Source organism: Micromys minutus, assembly GCF_963924665.1.
Source record: "Micromys minutus genome assembly, chromosome: 29".
NCBI lineage: Eukaryota > Metazoa > Chordata > Mammalia > Rodentia > Muridae > Micromys > Micromys minutus.
Window position 1 is genome coordinate 5,938,991 of NC_137964.1, and position 25,658 is coordinate 5,964,648.

Here is a 25,658-nt window from a genome sequence, read left to right on the forward strand (position 1 = left end):
AACCCTGACTAAGACACCCCAACACTAGGTAGAGGAGAAAGAAGGTTAGAGGGGAAAAGGGGTTGTGGAGCTCTTTAGGCCACATCCTGATGAATATTCCTATTCATCGAGTTCCTTGGGGCAAGTTTAGTCTTTGTAGTCAGGATATCCAATTTCTTCTTCTCATCTCCTTGCTCAGGATCATTTGATGAACCACAACAGCAGCAACCAGGAACAGCTCCACATGGATTCTCTCTCCAGCATCCCTAATGTAAACTCTCTGCAACTGGCAAAAATTACCCTCCTCCTAGATAGAGCACAAGACAGTGACAGAGGCTGTGGACAAACCGAAGCAGCCCCAGACGCCACCTGGAATTAAAACAAAAACATAATCACATGAAACAACTATTTTTTTTTTTTTTTAAGAAACCAAAATTCTTGGGCTGGAGAGATGGCTCAGCAGTTAAGAGCACTGACTGCTCTTCCAGAGGCCCTGAGTTCAAATCCCAGCAACTACATGGTGGCTCACAACCATCTGTAACAAGATCTGACGCCCTCCTCTGATGTATCTAAAGACAGCTACAGTGTACTCATATGATAATTTTTTTTTAAATCTTAAAAAAAAAAAAAGAAACCAAAATTCTCACTACAGGCATATGTACAGGAAACCACACATGCACATGCATTTAAAACAAACAAACAAAAACAGAGCCAGGAGTAGTGGTGCATTCAGTCCCAATGCTTGAGATTCGGCAGGAGAGCAGATCCCTGTAAATCCAAGGCCAGTCTGGTCTATAGAACTAGTTCCAGGTCAATCAAGGCTACACAGAAAAATTCTGTCTTTAAAACCAAGAAAGAAAGAGAGAAAAGAGAATGAAAGAAAAAGAAAGTAGGAAGGAAGGGAGGTAGAAAGGAAGGAAGGAAGGAAAGAAAGAAGATAAAAGGAAGGAATATTGTCTTGGAAGCTTTACAAAATGGTGCATGCCTTTGATCCCATCAGAGGCAGGGGGATCTTTATGAGTTTCAGCCAGAATGGTCTACAGAGCCAGTTCCAATACAGGAGGGACTATATAAAGAATGTTTGTCTCCAACAAACAAACAACTACCACCATCACCACCACCACCACCACCACCAACAACAACAAAAAAAAAACCATCAAAAAGCTAAATAAATAAATCTTGGAACATGTGCAGAAACCCAAGGGTGTCTGCACGATTCTCCATGATTGGGCCCCCACTTCCTGTGCACACCCATGTGTGATCATCACGGTCCACACCCTCTTTGGGCATCTTCCCCTCCTGGTTGCAGTCACCATTCCCTAACACCTCTATCCTCTGTCTCTGCTCACTGGGACAGCTGTCTATACACCTGCTGCTCAGGAGACAGATTCTTTACAACAGGAATTCTCTGGTACCTCAGCCAAAAAAAAAGGGGGGGGGATAAATTGTGCTGTTATTTCCTAGGTGTGGGTTGTATATATCTCTTTCCTTTCCAGCTCACCCTCTTCTCTCTTCTCCTATACAAACAGGAAAGATCCCAGACACGAAGTCTTTCTACATAAGAACTGGCTTGAATGAAAGCCATTTTGTCTCTGAGAACCTGCCTCAGATGCTGCGGATGGCTGGGATGTTCTTTAGTTCATTTGTCTGACGGTCCGTTAACAAAGACCTTGAGGTCTTGTGAAGGCCCAGATCCTGGGGATGAGGGAGGACCAGGAGACCCTTGACCTCCTATGTCTCACTCACTACCTCTGCCAGTCCAGTGAGGCTCCTAAGAGTCCAGGTAGAATTAGGCTAGGCGGGCACACCAGAAAAAGTCCTGTTTCCCGGGTGAGTTCTTTCTCTTTATGATTTATTCACCCAACAAATAAACCTACTGAGAGCTAAGGACTTTTTGCAACAGATACAGCAGACCCTCATTCCTGCAGAGCACGGATTTCAGGCTAGTGGGGAGCCAGAAACGCGAATGAGCAAAAGAAAAGGCACGACAACACAGAAGCTGCTTCCAAGGCCAGTAGTTGGGCAGAGAAGGCAAGGAGAAGAAGGCAAATGATCTTTGAGGGGTGAAAATGGGAAAAGTCTACATTCGTTTTTTTTTTTTTTTTTTTTTTCTTCCTGCAAATATGTCTCTCACAAGAGAGGCCGCGTGCACGGGGCGAGGGCGGGAGAAAAGGCTGGAATCGCAGGAACAGTCCCAGTTTGATCTGTACCTGACGGACACTTGAAAACCGGTTGGGGGCGGGGAAGCGGGCGCTGAGGCCCAGGGGCTGTCGGAGGCCCGGGGGGGGGGGGGGGGGATGTCGCAGGGCTGTCAGGCTAATCTCGCTGCCTGCTCCCACCCTGCCCCTCCCTAGGGGGCGTTTGTTCCTCGGAGAACAGTTCAGCTGAAGGGAGCTCTGCCTGGAGCTTTGAGCAGAAAAGCAGCCCCGCTGAGGGGGAGACCACTAGTGAGACCGGGGGACGCAGAGGCAGAGGGCAGGGCGACAGGGCCACCGTGCGCCCGGCTGCTCCACGCCCAGAGCAGAACTTTCTATCCAGTGACTGCCGGGCCGCAGCGGTAGCTTGGGAGCACCGAGCAGGGAGTCCATTACCCATCGCGGAGTTTGGAGACGGCAGGTCGCACGTACCTTCTCTCCAGGCCGAGTGAGAACACCCCGGGACAGGGCAGTCCCTGCGCCGGGGTTCCTCCGCTCTGAGTTATACACAACCAACCGTTTCAACATTTGGGCACAAACCCCGGTCCACTGTGGGGCCGCACATTAAAAAGTGTTATTCGCTTTGAAGGTTTTGTCTAATGGTTCTAAACTGAAAGAAAATGTTTTCCTATTACTTAATTCAATCATAGCGAAGAGACTTGGTAAAAAGCCCACGGATTTTGTCCCAAAGTGTGACAGAGTTCTCTTTGTGTTTGCTTATCCTCCGCTGTCACACACTTTAATTCGCCTCTCTTTATCTGGCATTCAAAACTTTCTTCAATGACATTCAATAAGGTCTAGGGCTGGAGGGAGAGGGGGAAACTGGTTATTCCTCCCCCCCCCCCCCCATAGTCTTTCCCAGTAGCTTTGGCCTTGCTTGTATTCAAGGGCTCTTAACCCTTTCCTCGCTCGGGGCGCTGGAGCTCCCAGAAGGGCCCCTGCATTGGCACCTCAGCTGACTTGCCAGCTCCGGGGCGCAGCGGCCTCCCCTTCTACCCTCGGGCAGCGTCCACACCCGTTCCGCCCTAACCCGCCTCAGCTCAGCAGGGATCCCCTCTTCTGTAGCTGCTCTCCCGCCACCCAGCCCAGCCCAAATTTCCCAGAGAGCAATTAGAACGGGAATTAGGCTGCATTGATGCGTACCGGCTGGTTTGCGGGAGCTTTGGGGCCGAGACCATAGCTTGGGGGCACCGCATGCCAAGCACCAGGGGACCACTGAGCCCTCGCTCTTGTTAGATGGCGAGATGGCACGCCCTTCACGAAGGTTAGTTCCCCTTATTGCGACTCTCCCATTGTGGAGGCTGTTGCTCTCACACACACCCTCCCATAACAAATCATCTTTGATTTTTTTAACCAGTTGTCTGTGGCTGCTCCTACAGCACGGATATCAGGAACAGTGCAAAGCCGTGCAGACGCCTCGGGTTTGGGTACTGACTCATCTCCCCCCCCCCCTCCGGAAAGCTCCCCCTTCCTGGTCTCAGGACTGTGGCGATTTGTAAAATCGAAATTAGTAAATTGGAAATATTTTATGCTAATTTCCCATTGTATGTTAAACGCACAGGGACAGAGACAGCTCTGAATCTGGGGGTGATTTTTTAAAAACCGAAGCTCTGTACTCAAAGCGGGGCATTTGAAATTGTTTAACCATTGTGTGACCAGAAAGGGGAAAAAAAAATGCCGCGACGGGAGGAGGAAGCAAACACTGGGAAAGACAGACAGAAAAGCGCTCTTCCTTTTTCTCCAGCCGTGGGAAGGCAACGCTTTCAAGTGCACCGGCGTGTCTAGTGGAGTGAGCGCGAGTGGACAGTGCGCGCTGCGATGTCTGAGAGTCTAGACCATCCACACTCGCCACGTTTGGTGGTGTGGGAGAGCCTCATACTCAGGAGCTCGGTTTTCACTCCCCTTGCTCTGTCCATGTTTATAAAACAAAAAACTACCCACCCGCGTACTTGTTTCTTTACATATGCTGTTGTTGAAGGAAAGGACTAGTTGGCCAGGGTCCACCAAACAAAGACGAGGAGTCATAGGCAACACCAAAATTGAGACCCTTTGAAATTTTCAAAGAAAACGGGGACAGAGATGAGGCTTGTCTCTAGCGAGCCTTTCTCTCGTCCTCCGAGGCGCATCTCCTATTCAGAAACCCCCGTTTTTCTGTCTCCAATAGTGCGGGAGAAGGGACTCCACAGGTGGGAATGGTGGCCGCCTGTTAGGATGCTCACAGGATGCAGAGTTGAGCTTGGAGAACTAAGAGAAAGCAGTATACTTGGTGGGACAGGGGGTGGGGGTGGGGGGCCGGTCAAGGAAGAATGGGACCACGACTAAGTGGGCAGAGGAGATGGGTGTGCGCCCACGGGGTCTGTGCAAGCGAGGCAGCACGGGTGCGAAATCAATAAGATAAATGGGCCGATCGCCAGCGCAAAGCCAAAGGAGAGTAAGAAATAAAGAGAAAGAAAAGAATATTAAATCGCGGGAGAATGAGAAAATAAACCCGAAAAGGGAAGAGGAGGGGGCGAGTACGCCTGTTACGGCGTGGGTGGGGTTGACAAGAATAGAGTACATTATGCAGTTCATTTAGTTAACAAGTGAAATAATGAGGAAGCGTGCAGAGTGAATGCCAAGAGAAAGGGCACAAAAACCCTATTGAGAGGCCCCGGCCGCTCCTGGCGTAGCCCATCACATGGCAATAGTCCTATTTAAGCGGCGCCGCCGGCGTCTTTCAGCACCACTAGCGCTGGCCAGCACCTCGCGCGCTCCGGGCGGCGCCCGCTGCAGCAGCCAAGGTGATTCCAGCCCAGGCTTGGGTTTGAGCCGCGCGTGGAGCCTCCGGGGCCCCGGAAGCTGCGGGTGGCCGCGGCCGGGGGAAGCCACTCCAGGATCCGCAGTTCCCTCGGGCGCCAGGAGCGGGCTGGCGGCAGGTGGACCGCGCGCCGGAGCCATGCCGCGCTCCTTCCTGGTGGACTCCCTTGTGCTGCGGGAAGCCAGCGACAAGAAGGCTCCGGAAGGCAGCCCGCCACCGCTCTTCCCCTACGCGGTCCCCCCGCCGCACGCGCTCCACGGCCTCTCGCCGGGCGCCTGCCACGCGCGCAAGGCCGGCTTGCTGTGCGTGTGTCCCCTCTGTGTCACCGCTTCGCAGCTGCACGGGCCCCCCGGGCCGCCGGCGCTGCCGCTACTCAAGGCGTCCTTCCCTCCCTTCGGGTCGCAGTACTGCCACGCATCCCTGGGCCGCCAGCACTCCGTGTCTCCTGGAGTCGCCCACGGCTCGGCCGCGGCCGCAGCAGCCGCCGCACTCTACCAGACCTCCTATCCGCTGCCGGATCCCAGACAGTTTCACTGCATCTCCGTGGGTGAGCGAGGTCCCCGCGCGAACTTGCCTGGGGGGGTGGTGATATGGGGGGGGCGGTGAGCGAGCTAGGGATGGGGAAATGGCGCGCTATGGAGGCGGTGAGGACACTCGAAGGGCGCTCACAGTGGTAGACTGGGACTGGACGTAGGAACCGGGGAGTAGACAGAAGATTCTGGGTCTGGGGCGAAGGGAAAGGGGTTGAGTTGGTCAGTTTGGGGGAGTTTCATAAAGGGATGTTAGTGACAACCGATTCCGAGGAGAACTGGAGAATCTATAACTTGGCAAGGAAGCAACTGCCTGTGGAGTGCGGGGAGTGAAAATGTGTGTGTGTGTGTGTGTGTGTGTGTGTGTGTGTGTGTGTGTGTGTGTGAGTCCAAGGTTGAAGCTAGCCTCAGTTCAGCGGGAATTTAGGCCCACGATTCAGAGATTTGACGATTTGACGATTCATTCTCTCTCTCTCTCTCTCTCTCTCTCTCTCTCTCTCTCTCTCTCTCTCTCTCTCCTCCCTCAACACCCTCCAGACAGCAGCTCGAACCAGCTGCCCAGCAGCAAGAGGATGCGGACGGCGTTCACCAGCACGCAGCTCCTAGAGCTGGAGCGCGAGTTCGCCTCCAACATGTACCTCTCCCGCCTGCGGCGCATCGAGATCGCGACCTATCTGAATCTGTCCGAGAAGCAGGTGAAGATCTGGTTTCAGAACCGCCGGGTGAAGCACAAGAAAGAAGGCAAGGGAAGTAACCACCGCGGCGGAGCTGGGGCGGGGGCCGGCGGGGGCGCACAGCAAGGCTGCAAGTGCTCTTCGCTCTCCTCAGCCAAATGCTCAGAGGATGACGACGAATTACCCATGTCTCCATCTTCCTCCGGGAAGGATGACAGAGATCTCACAGTCACTCCGTAGGCGCGCCTTTTAGAGGACCATTGGTCCCCCCTCCACCCCACCCCGGCCCTTCCCGCACTTCAAAGACTGGTTCCCAGGCACCTGCTGCCAATGGATGGATTTGGTAGAGCTTTGCTGTGGTGCGCCAGCTCTAGGCAGAGCTGAGACCTAAGCAGAGACTTGAAGACAGTGCCCCTGTCCCTTGGGCTTCAGGGTGTTTAGGAGGACTCCCAGTGCTGAACGTTTGGTCCTCCTTCCAGAACACAGCCTCTCCTCCCAGGCGAGCAGGCCCGAGCACAGCGCCTTGCTGGCCGCCGGCGCCTCCTCGCCCCGCCAACTCTGGGCTGGTTCAGGCTTCCTAGTTCTCACTACCCTCTCCTCCTCGGTCAAGCTGGGCTTTTCATTCCGCTAGTGGCTGTTTGCTTTTCTTTTAACATTCTTTTTTTCTTGTCCTCGACTTTCTCCCCACCGTGGTCGTTTATGCAACACGTTTATGAACTTAACTTTCCCTTCTCCTTCTCAGGAAGCTTCTTCCTTCTGTCCGTCCGTCCCTTAAAAAGGGATCCGGTCCTGCTGTTCTAAGTCCCCCCTAGCAGAGAGGACTGTCTCAAATGGTATTGTACTGGGAGAAATGACTCTGTTCCCAATGCGCTCTACAGCCCCATCAAATGAAGCCGCTGTAAACAACTTCTTCCCATCGTCCAGGCCCAGACCCCCTCTGGGAACTGACTGACTGTGTCATTGTATGGTCTCTGTAATGCCAGAAGATATTTATTTATTTATTTATGTACAAAATTTTAAATAAACTTTTTTTTCTTAGAAATTCCCCTGCCTCCCGGGTCCCCAGGCTTAGGCTGTAGGCCAGGCTGTCACGGGCATGGATTGGCACTCTCTGCTTGGGCGTACCCAAGCTCTCTTGGAGCTCCCCGCTTCTGCTCCAGCTCCAGGTCCTTCCCAGTATTCCCGCGTAAGGCGGCGGGCAGGCTGCTCTCTCCGGTCTCCAATAAAAGGTGCGATGCCTCTCTGGTTGGTTTCCAAGGATGAAAAAGAGAAATCCAACCTTCTCAGGGTTTGGGTTACTCTAGCCTTTAGAAAGGGCGCCCTGACTTTGCTTTCAGGCAAAAGATCCCTGCAGGATTCCAGGTGGCCCCGGCCTTCCTTGAGGGTCTGTGGGGGCTTTTTATGCATCTGTGTTAGATGAGATGTGAGGAGTTCTGCCGAGACGGTGAGCACACAAACGCTAGGTTATTACTGCAGGTTGGGGATCCCAAACTGGGCAAACAGCGGATCCAGGTGCTCTCCGTCTGTATTTCTTTTTGGGTTCCTAGAACTCTTCTCTTTGTTCCAGAAGCCCACCACCCTTTCTCTAACACACCCAGAGGAACCACGAATGAGCCCCCTCACCCCGCTGTATCTAGGCAAAGAGATTGCTCAACGTTAATGATGTTCCCTTACATTGTCCTCTCGTTGGTACCAGGCTCAAAGCGAGGGTCTCTCTCTAGTTCTCCCCTCCCCTGGTTTTTGTGCAGAAGAGTGAGGGGAGCCATTTGCTTACCCCTGCTCACCGCCACCATCCCACCCCATTCCACCCCCTGCCCCGGACAACCCGCTCCCATTCCCATCCTTCCGAACCTCAGTTTCACTCGGACTAGTCCCTGGAGAGGGCACGGTGCCAAACTAAAGGCAGCCAAGGCTTTCAGGACCGTAGAATAGCGACTGGCGTTTTGTTGCGGGGACGCTGCAGCGCCTTCCAGTCTGACGTGGCGACAACCACGAATTGGTTGAGTCCTTCAGACTCATGAAACCCACAAGCGCGTCTTTGGCTAGGATTCAGGGACGGACTGCAGCAGTGACTCTCAGAGTGCAGAAGGCTTCGGTGGGCTCTTTATAAGCCAGGTCTTTACGGGGTACCTGAATGGGTGGCTTCTGGGCAAAAGGACAGACTCTGTGAGAGGCCTCTCCACAAGAAACACAGTTTCGAGCCGTGCTGGGAGCCAAGTTGGGGGTGGGAGGCAAGGCTAAGAGAGAAAGGAAGAATCTGAACCCCTTCATCTTTCACACCCTACTCCCTTGGCCACCCTCCCTGGATCTTGCTCCTTCCCAGTGGCCTGCAGAAACTGGTGATGATTTGCGGTGCGTCAGTCCACAGCGGTTCAGTTCTCCCGGGAGCCAAGTTTCTTCTCCGGGGTTTTCTTTCCCAGGACTTAATTTTTCCTGCCATTCTTGGCTTTCGGCTTTCTGGTGGACGACCTTGGTGCATAGTGGGGGAAAGAGCTCTGCCTGCTCCTGCTTTTCGGTCTTTCCCCTGACCGAGGTGAAGCGTAGCAGCGCAGGAAAGAGAGGAGGTGAGCCAGTCCGGCAGCAGCGCCCTGTCTCCTGGACCACAATGACGGATGTTCTCAAGTAGCTACGGGATTCTGATCACACCAGCCTCACCTTCCAGCCTCCTGCCTCGGTGCAGAAATAGCCTGGGTTTTGTGGGGACATAATCTCCAGGCTGAAGTCGCGGTCAAAGCTGTCCTCCAAAGCATAGTTTCAAACTCCATCTGGGAGAGACACAAAACTCAAACCACGAGTTTTAAAGGCCCCAGCTGGAATTTGGAGTTTATAAGACAAAATTTAAAATTAGATCAAAACTAAACGATCAGGATGAAATCTCCTATAAATTAGTGTTGAGTTGGGGGAATCTACATACAGATTGCCAAGTTTATTTCGGGCGACAAAATCTTTTTCCCAGTAGGGTTTGGTGGCCAAAAGTTTGGATGGTTAGAAGCCACAGTTCTGACTTTACAAACGATTGTTATCATTCACTTAAGCTCGGTAGTTGTGTCCGGTTTCCGTGCGATGTTGAAGGACAGAATTCACACAGGACAGACAGACACTAAGCACGATGCCCACCAAATGTCAATGACAATTAATTGACATCGCTGTTGTTGCATTGAGATTGTTACTAATAGTGCCCACATCTGTGGTGGAGTGTAGCAGTAACTGGGTTACTTAGGGAACACTGAGATGACCGGTCATACACAGCTTTGACCCGAATGAAGAGCTAGAAGAATCTCAGCAGGTAAAGGTTCAGATCAGAGGAAAGGACTAGCTCCTCTTCTAGGAAGTAGAAAATCACTTCAAACATGAGTCCTCTCCCCATCTTCAAGTGGACCAGCTCCTCCCTCTGCTGATGTCTTAGTTCTGATGAGTCTCTTAAGATGCTGCCCTGTTAAAGATGCTAATGTGTATCCATGGTCTCCACCCTTAATTGCCAGTAGTTTATTCTCTCTCTCTCTCTCTCTCTCTCTCTCTCTCTCTCTCTCTCATGTATATATTATATACATTTATATATCTATATATCATCTGTATATCTAGATCTATAGATAGGTAGGTAGGTAGACAGACAGACAGACAGGGATATATACCTATACTTGGGTCAGGATCGGGATAGGGACATGGCTATAGATATATCACTTGTGACAGTTAAGAACTGTCGCCAAAAGTCTCTTGGAGGGCAGAAATGCTTCAGGCTGAAAAACCACTAATATGGATCTGACTTGTTGTCCCTGCTGAGATGCTAAATGGCCAGGGTTGCAGGCTCAATTCTGAGCATTCTCCCCCCCCCCACTTCCGCCCCTCTTTCTAGCTCTCTGTTCCCTGGGTCTCAGACGGTTCAGGTACTGGACCTGAGCTTCGCTGGTGAGAAGGAAGGGCACAACACAGGTCTCTGCTCTCCTGGAGCAGCTCAGGGGTGGAGGTTGGGATCCGGGAGGGCTTGCTGGCTGCGTGGCTGAGAAGCCAGCAGAGCCTTCCCTGGGCTTCCTGTGTATGTGGATGGCTCAGGGCGTATAGATGAGTGGGCTTCATGAAGTAAGTAACGTCCATGCTATCTCACGAGGGAACCTTTCGGAGAGCACTTTTTGAACCTGAGTTGTGCTTCCTACAAATCCTTCTCCTCTCCCCACTTCCCCTCCTCCATTATATTTTCTAGAGCACATGTCAATTTTTATCAGTGCTTAACAGTTTGAATTTAAAAATAAATTCCTTTTTTTAATTAAACTCTGATTCAAAGACAAAAACCTCTGAAAACAGGAACCAAAGAGGGCTTGGGGTGTTGCTAGGTGACAGAATGCATGTTGGTCATATGTAAGGCCGTGGGTTCAAACCGGAGCCATCAAAAATGTACATGCACAAAGAATGTACATGCCAAAGAATATAAAACAACAGCCAAAGGAGTAGCTACTGTACTAGTAGGTCTCTCTGTGTGTGTGTGTGTGTGTGTGTGTGTGTGTGTGTGTGTGTGTGTGTGTTAGAAAGGTTAAGGCAAAATGAAGGGTTTGGGTTCTTGGGGGGGGATAGTGGTGGGAGCTTGTTTTTGTTTTTTAAGACAAGATTTCTCTTTGTATTTCTGGTTGTCCTGGAACTGGCTCTGTAAACCAGGCTGACCTTAAAATCAAATTCAAGGTTTTTGCCTCCCTAGTGCTGGAAATGAGGGTCTGTACCACAATGCCAGGCACAAGATAACGGGTTTTATTTTACTTTTTTAATTGAAAAAAAAAATCTTTAATTGTTATTTTCCCTTTAAGGTAAGATCATGTGAAAATGTAGCTTTGTGTGTGTGGTTTTTTTTTTTTTTCTCTGTTATTCACTTTACACATGCTCTTGGTCCCCCCTCTCCCCACCCCACCCCTCTGCACAGCTCCTCCCCCAAAATGAAGGTTTTTAAAATACAAGAAAAATCCATGAAGCTTAGGACATAGCTCAGCCAATAGCTTTGCTTCCTAACTTATATGAAGTGCTGGTCCCCTCTCTCAAACACATCCCAATCACAGCCTAGACCAGGTGGGTCCCAGCCCTGGAGAGATAGAGGCAGGAAGATCAGAAATTCAATGTCACTCTTAGCTACATAGTAACTCTTAGCTACATAGTAAGTGGCCAGCCTGGGCTACATAAAGCCCTGCCTTAAAAACAAAACAGGGGTAAAGCTGGTGACTCTAGGAGACTAGGTTAGCCACGATATTTGGTATTCACCTTGTCACATCTTGTGGCTCCACCCCTGGCTTCTTAGCCAGGGAGAGACAAGGCTGGGAACTTTCCATCTGACAGCAGGTTGCTGGGCCTCTGTTGTGGGTGGGCATTCTCAGCTCAAGGGAAGACATGCCCCTTGAGTCATGCCAAATTGGGAGGCACTTACGTTTTTGTTTTTATTCTTCCCTTGGAATTTTGATCATATCAGCCGCCTGCTCCCCCTCCAACTCTTCTCAGGGCCCCTCCTCTCAAGTTCACTTCCTTATTTTGCAGCCCATTGAGACTGGTTGGTGTTGTCCTTACTGTGTGGGTGTGTAAAAGGCTAATGAGGGACCAAGTGCTTTGGCATGCACTCTGGCTATGGTAGGTAAGGAAGATATGGCCTCCAGGAGTCCTGGATGATCTTCCCCAGGGTCAGACTGGGCCTGAGTTTAGAGAATCTTTAGGGAGCAGCTTCTTCTGTGGGTTGTGTTTGGCTTGGCTGTTTACTAAGGCCAATGGGGTCAGTCCAGTGGTCACCTGTGATGGCTGTCTGCTCATAGGGAGGTATGGGGGAAGCAGATAGCTCTTTCTTTTGAGTTAGGATGACGTGACCTTTTAGAACAGTTCTGTGTGTGCTGACTGGAGCACTTCCTCCCGTAATTACTGTGTAGCAGACTTACCTCTGATGCTGCAGCCTGTACCTACAGTAGGAGATTGGGTCTTTAAATAGGCTGAAAGGTAAGATTCGGTCACATTCAGAGAACATCAGGAACTCTTAAAAGAAGAGAGGATGAAGGCAGGGGACATACTCATAAAAGACACATGGGGAGCTGGGCACCCCTGCTAAACCAGCTCTGGGAAGACAGAGGGTTTAGAGGATCCGAATTTCCAGGCCAGCCTGGGCTACATTGTAAAACCCTATCTCAGTGAAAATCAAAACCCAAACCAGATGGAAAACCAGCAAGCCAAGGAGAGAGCTTTAGAAGGAACCCACACTGCTTCCTCTGGCCTTGGATCTTAGTTTCAAAAACTATGAGACAATAAAGGACCCTAGTTTAAAGTGTCAGGGCCTGTTAAGGTGGCCCTGGGTGAGTTATAAGGATTCTCTCTGAACTCAGGCTATCTGACAAGCATTAGGTTTTTGTTTTTCTGCTCAGCATCCACTTCTCTCTGATCCGTATACCTAGGTTGTGTTCTGTCAAATGCAAATTAAATCTTGCTAGGAGATGGTGGAGCCCTTTATTCAAGCACTCAGGAGGGAGAGGTAGGCCAATTTCTTGAGTTCCAGGCCAGCCAGAGAAACAAAGTGAAACAAAACTCTCTTCTGGAAAAGAGCATCTATTGAAATAGACACTTGGGTCCTGTGGGACAGTCCCCCTCCCCCTGGAACATCCCTGTATACTGGGGCCAACTTCCCACTACCAATCAAACGGAGGCTTAGCTATTAGCTGTCCACCTCACCTGATGCTACAGGTCTGAGAACAGGACCTTTCCCCTGGCAGTCTAAGGCGGGAGAGGAGAAGCCGGGGTTGTTTGCTGAGTAGCAGTTCTTCCTCGTGGAGTCTCCATTTGTTGGGCAATGGCCAATGGTAAAGTCATTGTATAGATGGACACTTCAGAGATGGCCTTTAGCTGGTTGCCCACGGCAGAGACTTTGCCATGACCCCATTCTCCTGCTTGCTTTCTAAGCCATTTAAAAAAAAAAAAATGTTTTATTGGTTCTTTGTGAGGTTCACATCATGTGAAATCCCACTCATCTTCCTTCCCCCCTTCAACCCTCCCTCCAAACCTCCTCCCCAACAAGAAAAAGAAAATCTTTTTGTGGGAGGTGTAGTGAGTCACAGTGTATCCCAAAGTATACCGTTTTGACCACATTTTTCTGCTTGCAAATGTCCATTGCAATGACTCCATGGTCTGGTGCGAGGTCTCCAGCGTCTGCTACTCTCTCACTACTGAAACCTCACTGTGACGCCTCTCAGATAGTCTGTCATGTGACGCCTCTCAGATAGTCTGTCATGAAGATTCTGTAGTTTGGATTTGTAGAACCAGTCCCCTCATGTATGGGGTAAATGTTGGGGTGGACCAATTCTAAACCCTGGATCTGGGCCTGAGAGGCATCTGAGCTGGTCATCTCACAGGCTCTCCCACTCTCGGGCCCTTGGGATTGACTCACTCACAACCCCTACAACCAGGGCCAGCTCTTCTGAATGCTGCATCAAGCGAGGGGTAGGGCCAGCTCTCCTGCCTTTATAACCCCAGGACCATGTCTCCTCCCTGACACAGGAGCATCTCTACCGTGTCTCTGCTACCAAATGGGAGACCAGTGGTAGGACCAGATCTCCCACACTTATATCCCCAGCCAGCTCACCCAAAACTCCTGAAATCTGCAGGGTCTACTTTCTGCTCAGCTGGCTAAGGGAGAGTTTGCCCCTGCCCCCTACTTTCATGCCTCCAGCGACAGCTCAGGTGAGGAGGGGTGGGCCAATTCTACACATCAATATGTCCCCAGGAGGCAGCTTAGATCAGGCATGTCCACCTGGACCCAGACATGGTCCCTGTGGCAGCACAGGTCAGGACCCCACCATGGTCCCAGGTGGCACCACCAGCTACTCACATCAGGCCGTTGCTCACTACCCTCCAGTCTCCAGCTCTGCCTCTCTTCATTGTACCCACATCCTTCTGTTCTCTCTCTATTTCTCCACCACTTACTTGTCTTAGTGGCGCCTAGGGTCTCTGAGTGTCTGAGATTATCTCGGGGTGGTCTCAGGAATGCTCTGTCTTGGCATTTTGGCACCAGGCAGGGGTCATCTTGGGCGTGGCCTGCCCCCTACACCATAGTCCTGTCCAGTGGTCGTCATCTCAGGCTAGCTCCCTGTCCAGGCCCCATGGCACCGGTCATCTCTAGCTTGATCCTTGCCAGTCCCACCCAAGTGGCTCCTTGTGATAAGGTTGTCTGTCTCAGCTCATGGTCCCAGGGGCTTCTCCTAGTGTCCCCCTTGCTCCTCCCTCTGGGAGCTCTTCCAGGCCTTCCCGGTGTCAGACTGGTGGTCATCTTGGGTTCACTTTTTCAGGGAGTGTTAGGCTACCAATGATTCAGATGTTCACAGCTCAGAACACTGAACGAAGACACAACCATCCTTCTCTCTGCCACCTACTGACACACGTGTGACACAACAGCCACACAGGTCCCTGTACAGGCAGGGTCTAAGCCATTTTCCCAGCTTTTCCATTGACAATCACACGATTTTCTTTCCTTCCTTCTTTGTCTTTTAATTGTTGGTTTTTCGGGACAGGGTTTCTCTGTATAGCCCTGGCTGTCCAGGATCTTGTTCTGTAGATGGGGTTGGCCTCAAACTCAGAGATCTGCCTGTCTCTGCCTCCTGAGTGCTGGGATTAAATGCCAGCACCACCTAGCTCATTTCCTTTTCTCCTTAACTAGCTACAACTGGCTTCCATGGCCTGCAAGGAAAAACTGGGAGTAACAACCTGCCCCGTGATCAACTCATTTAAACCTGCACAGGCTGGTGTGTAGGCTATAGAAAGCATCAGTCTTCTGGAACTGAGTCGTGCCCTGACCAGTGGATAATTCATAGATTTGGTGCCAGACACGGAGGCCAGATCCATCCACATAGAATTCTCTGTCCAGGGCTCCTTCAGACATCTAGGGAGGGGTGACTGTTGTGTTTATAAGAAGATAAAGAGAGGGGGACTATGTTCTATGGAGCTGTGATGAGGTAAGGAGGAAAGGGGTACCTCTGGTGGGCCCATGTTAGGGTATCACTTCCTCCTGAGGGACCAGCCACATGATGGTATGGTGCAGAATAGAGTTTATTCAGGACATGGGGAAGGGAGTTAAGAGGGTAGTAGAGGCAGAAAGAGAGAGAAGAGGAGTAGAGGTTGGCCATGAGAATGTGGAGAGAAAGACGGGAAAGGGAATGGAAGAGAAGGGACAAAGGGGGAAAAGGGGAAGAGGGAAAGAGAGAGTGAGGAGGGGGCAAGCAGCCCCTTCTATAGAGTCAGGCATACCTGGCTGTTGCTAGGTAACTGGGGTGGAGCTTAGGATGCTAACTGACAGTTCAGGAGTCCTCATCCAAAGGACATAAACTACAGCAGGACTAACCCCTCCTTGGCACACCCTCTGCTCTTGGAGAGCAGCAGTGATTGGTGTCCTGAGAAGCCATGTATCTGTCTGTGCTCAGGCTGTGCCTCTTGAGTGGTCATCCAGGTTGTGACAACCTGGATTCCTTCAGTTGTCCTCTGACTTTCAGTCACCACGACATGTGTGTTCCTCCTCACAATTAAATCATAAATACTTTTAATTATTGTGGGGGGGGTTTCTACTTGGTTTTATTTGAGGTTTTGCTATGTATCCCAGGGTTGCCTCAAGCTCTTGACGCTCCTGTCTCCGCCCCCCCCCCCCCCCCCGTGCTAACATTACAGGAACAGTTTCACTCCTAAGGCAAACACAAATTTCAGTGTTGAAAGGGTTTAGAGCCTTGGACCCTTTTCAGAATGTCAGAATTCCTGAGACCAAAACATTCTTTGGCATAGTCCAGATCCATGTCTTTGAAATTATTTTTATTACTTTATGTGTAAGGGTGTTTTTCCTGTGTGCATGCCTGTATGTCTGTGTACTATGCACATGCTTGGTACCTGGAGAAGGCTGAAAATGGCAACAGATCCCCCAGAACTGCCGTTACAAGTGGCTGCAGGTTGTCATGTGGATGCTGGGAACTGAACCCAGGACCTCAGAAAGAGCAGCCATCTTGGCAGCATCTCTCAGTCCAAGTCTTAATTCCACAGATGGGGGAGGGCACAGAGGCCGAGGGGCAGTCCGCCTCATTCCAGGTCAAATGCTGATTCTGGGGCTTGGGTGTTCTCAGTGGTGCATTGTGTCCAAGACCTGGCCTCCATTTTTGGCACTACACAATAAAAACAATTAAACATAAAAATGAAGAGTAACTCTGTGAGCCACACACAGGCTGGGTGCCCATTCAGCTTCCTAAACTCTGAAGGCCCTGACAACATGCCCTTCCCTTTGATGACCCAAAAACTAAGGCTAGTGGCTACAAAAAATAAATAAATTAATTAAATTAAATTAAATATTAGCCAGTGATAGTGGTCCCTGCATTCCCAGCCCTTGGGTAGTCAGGCTGGAAGGGAGTCAAGAGTTTGAGGCTAGCCTGGGCTACATAGTAAGATCTGGTCTCAAAAGTTCTAACTCAATCAGTAAGTCAAACACATGCTAGGTTTGATGCATTGCGCATGCAACCCTTGTGAGAAGACTGCATTCCACTTGCCTAGACTCCACACCGAGACCCTGTCTCAAAACAAAGGAAAACAAAACTTTTAGAATATAAGAAAACAGCAAACCATTTTAAAGTTGAGTCGAGCACTGGAGTCATAACCTCTTTTCTTTCTTCCTTTTTATTGTAAAATGTTATAGTTATACAAATATTTTATCTTACATTTGAAGATAGTGTTTCACTACGTTGCCCTGGCTGGCCTTGAACTTGGAGATCTGCCTGCCTCTGCCTCCCAATTCACAATTTCCTACTTAATCTTTGCAAATCTGAATGTGGGAACAAAATATCAAGAAAATCATCTTCTCTTGTAACAAACAGAAAAAAAAAAAAAAAAAAAAAAAAAAAACAAACAAACCCACAGCCAGGGCAACAACATTGGTTCCCACCTGCTTTGTGTTGATAGGTTTTGAGACCAGGTCTCTCCCTACACAGCTCTGGATGACTTTAAACTCTACAGAACTCAGGTCCACCGTCAGTCCTCCTGCCTCCTCCTTTGTGCTGGGATTATGGGTGTGTGCACCTCCCTGGCTCTCAGTTCGCACGGTGCGCTGTTACACTCACAACACTGGCGATGTAGGTAGCTCTATGTGTTTCTGTCTTCTGTGCCATTTTATCCAGTGCCTGGTATCTTTACAATGCTGGTGATCAAACCCAAGGTCTCGTGTGTGCTAAGCAAGCGCTCCACCACTGAGCCCAGTGTCCCTTAATACTAATACCACTTTTAATCCCAGCACTCAGGAGGCAGAGGCTGGGTCTGAGGACAGCCTGGTGCTATTAAGAGAAACTCTGTCTTGGAAAACCAAGATGTGTGTGTGTGGGTGTGTATGTGTGTGTGTAAATCCATCATACAGGTCACAATGCAAGACAATTCCAGTTATAATAATAGCATTGCTTAATTGAAGGCCCTCTGGTGACCGGCCAATGTCCTAGAACTCTGCATGCACTAAGCTATCTGTGCCCACATGGTTTAGCTTCATAACCCTGGCCCAGAGTATCAAGCTTAATATGACATTTGCTAAACAGAAACCCTCTTTCCCTCGAGTATCTTTTAATTAAAATGTTAATTTGGTCATGCATAATTTATCTTAACTCTAGCCCAGAAAGAAGGGTGCTAACTTAAACAGCGGTTTGAAATTCTTTCATCAACTTAAGGCATTTAGGAGCTATGAAAGATGCTTCAGAGAATGAAGCTGTCAGGTATTGTGCGTGTAAATAAACCTTTTAGCTCACTGGCAGAATCCTAGCGCTGTAGGACTAGAAAAGCATTCTGGGTATTGGTATGCAAATGAGCGTGTCAACAGCGGTTCAAGTGTACCTTGGGGTGGTAAACAAGCTGATTGTCATGGGAAATGTAGTCGGCTTGCCCTGTTTGAAACTGTTACAAATCCCTTGTTTGGTTAGATCTCTGAAAGTTGAATTTGTGAACTCAGTAATACCGCTTAATACCATGTTCCCAGCCACTGTCTTTGGATGGCTGACAGGGTTGTGTGGGCCTTTAAGGAGGGACCAGCAGGCATGCCCAATTAGGTTTAGAATGTACAGGGGGCCTGAAGGAAACACAAACAGAGGGCCCCAATGAAATGGCCAGGGGAAGCAGTTCTGTGACCTTGCTGGCCCTGCCCAGCTTCTGCAAATGTTCTCTGTCTATCTGAAATGCCCAGCCCTGAAATGCTCCCAGCCTGGCCTTGGCCCCTCTGGGAAGGTCTTCCTGGACTTCCCAGGCAGAGCTGATTCTCTAACCCTGGTGACCAGCAAGATGCTGCCTCCTGTCACAGACACAGTGGTGCTGCAGACAGGAAGCTGAACCTTCCCCAGCTCCAAGACTTGTGCTTCTTGGGGGCACTTGTAAGGATGACATGCATCCTCAGCTCATGTCCTTGGTAACCAGAGGAAGACTGACTGAACTCTGGTCCTATCTTTCTTACTGTATCCCCTCTTTTCCCTCTATGTATTTTTGGATCTTGGTGACCACAATTACAAATAAAAACAGCTTCAGGAGCCAGGCAGTGCTGGTGCACTCGGGAGGCAGAGGCAGGCTGATCTCGTGAGTTCTAGGACAGCCTGGGCTACACAGTCTCAAAAACAAACAAACAAACAAAACCCAAACAACAACTGTTGGGATTCTGTAAACCCCACCCCTCAATTACCTGCCAGTAGCCAGGTATGCTCCGCCCCAGTGACCTGACACTATAGAAGGGGCTGCTTGACCCCTCCTCTCTCTCTTGGCCTCTCTCTTACCTCCTGGCTCTCTTGCTCTCCCACTCCTACTCCTCCTCATCCCCTTCCCTTTCCCCCTCTCTCTCCACTTGCTCATGGCCGGCCTCTACTCCTCTATTCCTCTCTCTCTATCTCTCTGCCTCCACCACCCTCTTAACTCTCCCATGTCCTGAATAAACTCTATTCTGTACTATACCGTTGTGTGGCTGGTCCCTCAGAGGGAAGGGATTCCCAACATGGGCCCCCCAGAGGCATCTCCCTTGCCCCCAGGCCTCACTGCACCTCTATGGGCCCTTTGCCCCCCCCACTCTCTTCATCCTTCCCCTAACAACAACAACAAAAGATCAAGAACAACAAAAACCAAAAAACACTTAAGAGAGGAAAGACTTCTTTGGCTCAGGATTTTAGTCCACAGGGACTGAATAAGCAGAGACAGAAGACAACACAAAGGGACAGGTATAGAATCCTCAAAGGATTGGCCTAGTCACCGTATCCTACCTTTCTACCAGTGGAGCACCCCCCCCCAAACATCAGCCACTGGTCAGGAAGCACTTTAATAGGAACCAGGGCACTTTAGTGTCAAAGTGCATGGCACGTCGTGCCTGGAGAACGCCTCTGCAGCTTCCTCACACCTGTTCTCCTGAGGGATTCCCCAGTATCACGTCCTCCATACCCCATTTTATAAAGACACCTCCCCCCCCAGCCTGATGCTGCTTTTTTGTTTGTGTTTTCCTTTTTTTGCCTTGTTTGTTGTTTTGTTTTCTTGTTTGAGATAGTCTCCTGTTTCCCAGGCTGGATTTGAACTCAATATTCAGTGGAGAGTAACCCTGAACTTCTGATCCCTTGTCTTCTCCCACTGAGTGCTAGCATCACAGGGGTATACTCTCTTGAGGAGTTTATCTGATGCTGTCTAAAATTCCCAACCAGGCGTCTTGTTTTCTTTTTGAAACAGTGTTTCTCTTTAGATAGCCCTGGCTGCCGCTGTGTAGACCAGGCTGGCCTTGAACCACCTGCCCCTGCTGGGATTGAAGAAGTGTACCGAGGCATTGCTAGGCAAAACCCTCCTTTTCTAAGAGCCCTTTGGGGGTTTTGCTTGTTTGCTTGTTGGATGGTTTGATTTGGTTTGGTTTGGTTTGAGACAGGGTCTCCTGTATCCTAGGCTGGTCTTGAACTTCTGATTCTCCTGCCTCTACATTCCTGAGTGTTAGAATCTCAAGTGTGAGCCACCAGGCCTGTTTTTATGCAGGGCTGGGAATCAAACCCAGAGCTTTGTGCAAACTAAGTAAGTACTCTACCCACTGAGCTAACACCCTCCATGCTTTGCTGTGTTAATTTCTGTTGTGTATATTCATTGTATACAGAATTGTGCTACACAGAAAGGCATTCCCAGAGTAGTGCCTGTCTGTGCTGTGTGCATGAGGTCCTGTAGACCACTGCTACTGTTAGTCCCACGGTCCCCTCATCACTTCTGCTTCCTGGTCACACATATGTAAATGCTTTCATGCGTCTATGTAAGTGCAAGGACCCACAAATGACAGAAAATATATGATACTTATCTTTCTGCACTGCCTCAGTTTGCTTACTATGATTTTTCTCAGTGGTATCCAGTTTCTTAAAAGCAATGCAATTTAATTGCTTAATTGTGGCTGAAAAAAATTCCACTGTGTATGTGAGCTATGTTTTCTTTATCCATTCCCCTGTTGCTGGATGTCTAGGCTGACACCACAACTTAGGTATCAGGAAGAGTTCTACAGTGAACACTCATGTATGTACATGTATCTGTGGCACGTTAGGCACCATGTAATACCCAGGGATGGAATGGCTGGGTCGTAGGAAAATCTATCTTTTAAGAGGGCTTTTATTCTTTAAAAAATTAATGTGAATTAATGTTTTGCCTGTATGTCTATCCCTGCAGTAACTAAGTGGCTGGTACCCATGCAGGTCAGAAGAGTGTCCCAGGTCCCTTGGAACTGGGGCGACAGATGGTTTTGATCTGTCACATAGTGTCAGGGATTGAACCTGGGCTCTCTCTAGCTAGAACAACCAATGCTTCAACCACTGAGCTATATCTCTCCAGCTCCAGTAAATCTTGTGCGCATGTGCATGTGTGCATGTCCATGTGTGTGCATACGTGTGTGTGTGTGTGTGTGTGTGTGTATGTGTGTGTGTGTGTGTGTGTGTGTGTGTGTGTGTGATGAAACTCTATGCTGATTTCTACAGTGGGCAGGCTGGTTTTTATGTCTCAACATATTTTGCTATCTGCTTTTGTGTTGACTGGATTTCTGATGGCAAATGAGGTTAAACCTGTTCTCCTATGTGTATTGGACCTTTGTACTTTAGAACGCTTTGCTTGTTTATCAACTAATTTATTGTGGTTTTGATGTCTTCATATTTAATTTCTTTAGTTCTTTGTGTATTCTGGAGATCAATGCAAATCTTTTCTCCCATTCTGCAGGCTGTCTTACTTTTTAAAAAGGTAATAATTTAAATTGTTTTTATTTTTATGTGTACGGGTGTTTTGCCTGCATGTGTGTCTGTGCACCGTGATTGCAGTGCCTGTAGGGGCCTGTAGAGGGCGTTTAATTTCCTGGCGCTGGAGTTACAGACAGTTTTAAGGAACCATGTGGGTGCTTAGACTTCAACCTAGGTCCTTGAAAAGAGCAGACGGTGCTCTTAACCACACAGCCATCTCTCCATCCCTTCTGCAGGCTGTCCTGAAGAGCCTTTTGTCTTTGAACCCATCCCTGAAGATTTCTTTGACCAAAATGGTGTCGGCTTTGTGCCATTTAATGTATCCCCATGTGGCCCGGTCAAAACCAGTAAAAAGGGTTCGTGAGCTGTGGGGGGACCCTCCGCCTGTTATCACTGAGGTATCAGCCATAGGAAGTGACTACCAAGGACATGGCTCATAGCCACTAAAATATATGGGAGCCAGGATGGGGAGGGTCATACCGAAAGACTCCCAGCCCTACAGTGCTACGTTTGGAAGAAAAGGTTTGGTTATTCACATTTTTATTTAAAAAAATAGTACTGGTTATAGTGTACACAGCTTTGAGAGGCAGAAACAGGTAGATAGGTCTCTGGGAGTTTGAGGCCAACCTGATCTACATAGGGAGTTCCAGGAGAGACCCTGTTTTCAAGCTTCATCCTGGAAAGAAAGAAAAAAAAAAATAAGAAAAAGAAAAAGAAAAGAAAGAGGAAAAAAAAAACAAAAAACCACGAGACAGCATTTTTATCGAACCTTGCCGTTGGCTTGACTTTCACAAGCGCATGTGCTGAAGTTTGCTCTCGTGTTGAATTTCATGCTCAGGACATAACTGTCTTGGAATGGAACCTTCAAAATGCGCAACCAAGCAAAAGTAGATGCTAGGGTGTCCTGAGCTAACCCAAGTTTTTTTTTTTGTTTGTTTGTTTGATATAATATTTAAAAATAATATTCGAGAATTTTATACAGTGTATTTTGGTAATATTTACCCCTCCCTCAACTCTAGGATTCACCCCTACTCCCCTACCCACTTACCTATTTTTCTTCCTCCTCCTCTTCTTTGTCTTCCTTTTCTTCTTTCTCTTCCTCCTCTTGGGGATCAAACCCTGGAGCATAGTCACAATTGGAGTCATGTCCTTAAAGAAAGCGGACTCGCTCTTAGAGCAGCTATCAGCTGCCAATAGCTCCTCAGCCAGGATCGGGTCTTTGCCCAGTTCCCCTCCCCTTGTTAGGATTTTTGTCTAAGTTGAGCTTGTTCAGGTTAAGCCAAGTTCTTATGAGAAGCAGGGATTAGGACGAGCCCGGAAGGGTATATGCGGAGGACACAGCAAAAACATTAGCTGTCTACACACCGAGAAGAAAGGCCTTGGAAAACTCAGAAGTATCAGCTCCTCTAGTGTGGTCATGGAATCCTCAGAACTGAGACACACCCCCAGCCTATGGCGGCAGCGGCTGCCATTGGCTGGCACAGCAGTCAGTACACGTGGCATCTCTCCTCAGTAGACACCTGCAGGCAAAGCTTCCTCTGCCAGACATAGGGATCCTTCTGATCCTACCATGGCATCAGAAGACAGCCCCCAAGGCCACCTTGAGGCCGTGGTTACATCATGTTCCAAATTTCCCTGGCATGCCCCAACCAAGCACAGGCAAGGAATCACTGACAGCCATTAGGCTCCTGGTACCGTCCTGGAGAGCTCTGGGGACTCTGGCCTTCTCCCAGCTATGCATTTGCTCACTCAATGAACATTGCTCAAGCACAAGTGGTCTGTCCATCAGGGTAAAGGGTGGGTGGAGTCTAACCTGTGCCCATCAGGGTGCGCGGGAAAGTCTAACCTGGGTCACAAGCTTATAACAGGCAAGATGTGAAAGACTTCCCAGAATCATGACAGAAGGTGGAAGAAATCAGCAAAAGATCAGAAGGAACTGAGGTACTAAGAGTGGGGGGGAAGGATTAAAGGAGACAGAGGGGTCAAGGACACCACAAGAAGTGCTACACAGTCAACTAACCTGGGCCCATGGGGGCTCAAAGAGACTGAACCACTAGCCAAAGAACGGTCAGGGGCTGGAACAGATGTGCACCTTGGTCTTCATTTGGGTCCCCTGACAACTCTGTTGCCTACCTTTGGATCCCCTCCCCCAACTGGTCTGCCGAATGTGCTTAGTCTTGCTGAGACTTGATGTACCAGGGTGGGTTGGTACCCATGGGTGTGTTTCCCTTCTTTGAAGAGAAAAGGAGGGTGGGGTGGGGAAGGGAATATGAGGGTAGGGCTGGGAGGAAGGGAGGAAGGAAGGCTTTGATTGAATATAAAGTGAATTAAAAAAAAAAAGAGTGAGTCAAAAAAGAGAGGGGGCTGGAGAAATGGCTCAGCAGTTAAGAACGTGGGTACTCTTTCAGAAGACCAGGGTCCAATTCCAAGTGCCTATATGGCAGCTCACACTTGTCTATAACCCCAGATCCAGAAAATCTGGCACACAGATACACATTCAGGTAAAACATCAATGCACATAAAAATAAAAATAAATTAATACATACATACATACAGAGAGAGAGAGAGAGAGAGAGTTGGCTCAGGTTCAATTTCCAGCACTTACAAGCCAGCTCACCACCGTCTCTAAGGCCAGTCACAAGGAGATCTGACGCCCTCTTCTGACCCTCACAGGTACTGTACGCACACAGTGCACACCCAAGCATGAGGGAAAACCCCATACACATAAACCTGTGGGGATGGGCAGAGGACCTCTCCTCAGAGAGCACAGCAGATGCTAAGAGGGACGTGGGGGGTGAGAGTCAGACAGATGCTGGAGCCAAGCCTGGCTGGGAATTGAACCTAGTGCTTGCCATTCCCTGGTCCTCAACTTAAGTTATCTATGGTCATCTGCCTGCACAGCTAAGTTCCTCCGAGACAACAGACCAGTGGCTCCCAGGATACCACGGTGAACAGGAGGCAAGCTGGTTTGTTTTTCTTTCTTTCTTTCTTTTTAAGATTTATTTATTTATTATATTTAAGTGCACTGTAGCAGTCTTCAGACACACCAGAAGAGGGCATCAAATCTTTTTTTTTTTGTAACTTTAACTCCATTTATTTTATGCTGAATTTATTCCCGTGCCATGAGCTTTTGCTTCTTCAGTTTCTTCTGGGATATCTTTTTCCTCCGTGCAACCTCCTCTTCTGGCTTTGGAACGATCTGTTCCTTCTCCGTGAGGATCATCTCAGTGTGGCAGGGGGAGCTCATGTATGGGTTAATCCTGCCATGAGCTCTGTAGGTTCCCCGGCGCATCTTAGGTGCCTTGTTCACCTGGATGTGTTCAATGACCAGAGAATCTACATCTAAACCCTTAAGTTCAGCATCACTCTCTGCATTCTTAAGCATGTGCAGCAAAAACTCAGCACTCTTTTTTGGCCACTGTCTCTGTGTCCAGCCCCACTGTTTGGCCTGGGCACACCTACCAACGCCACCATTATAACACCGGAATGGCACACATTGCTTCTTTAAAGTGACATCCTTTAGATAGGAATGGCACACATTGCTTCTTTAAACTGACATCCTTTAGATACTTGGTGGCTTTACGGATATGCATACCCTTGATTGCCTGGGCAGTTTCCCGGGTGCTCTTAAAATGAACACGAAGGTTTGAACCTCTGAATTTGCATGATTTTGTGGAGGTTTCTGGGTCAAGGGAGTAGCGAACCATCTTTACAGGTCACCTCTGGCCGCTTACAGGAAGAGGAGGGGGCATCAAATGTTATTACAGATGGTTGTGAGCCACCATGTGGTTGCTGGGACTTGAACTCAGGACCTCTGGAAGAGCAGTCAATGCTCTTAACCACTGAGTCATCTCTCCAGCCCTTGAGGCAAGCTGTTTTACTTAGGGTTTTACTGCTGTGAACAGACACCATGACCAAGGCAACTCTTATAAGGACAACATTTAATTGGGGCTGCTTACAGGTTCAGAGGTTCTAAGGCAGAAGCATGGCAGCATCCAGGCAGGCATGGTGCAGGAGGAGCTAAGAGTCCTACATCTTCATCTGAAGGCTGCTAGGACAAAATCAGCTTCCAGGCAGCTAGGACAAGAGTATTAAACCCATACCCACAGAGACACACCTACTCTAACAAGGTCACAGCTCCCTGGGCTGAGCATATTCAGACCATCACATAAGCTAACTGCTTTCATATCAACCAAACACACGAATGGCCAAGAGCTATGAGGTCTGAGAGGGAGATGGAAAATGGGAACTTTTATGAAAGGGCTAAGAAT

The 25,658-nt window shown here is 49.1% G+C and overlaps 1 protein-coding gene and 1 pseudogene across 2 annotated transcripts; one reads left to right on the top strand and one right to left on the bottom strand.

Annotated features, from left to right (window-relative positions):
* Positions 1-5,109: 5,109 nt before the first annotated feature.
* GSX1 (GS homeobox 1) lies at positions 5,110-6,415 on the top strand (the record flags this gene model as incomplete). The annotated part of the gene is made up of 2 exons (XM_080940752.1): positions 5,110-5,518; positions 6,039-6,415. The coding sequence occupies 2 exons, from the start codon at positions 5,110-5,112 to the stop codon at positions 6,413-6,415; spliced, it is 786 nt and encodes a 261-aa protein (XP_080796878.1).
* An 18,081-nt stretch (positions 6,416-24,496) lies between these two features.
* LOC308438929 (large ribosomal subunit protein uL22-like) lies at positions 24,497-25,094 on the bottom strand (annotated as a pseudogene). The gene has a single exon. The product of its transcript is annotated as a large ribosomal subunit protein uL22-like (transcript).
* Between the last annotated feature and the right edge of the window lie 564 nt (positions 25,095-25,658).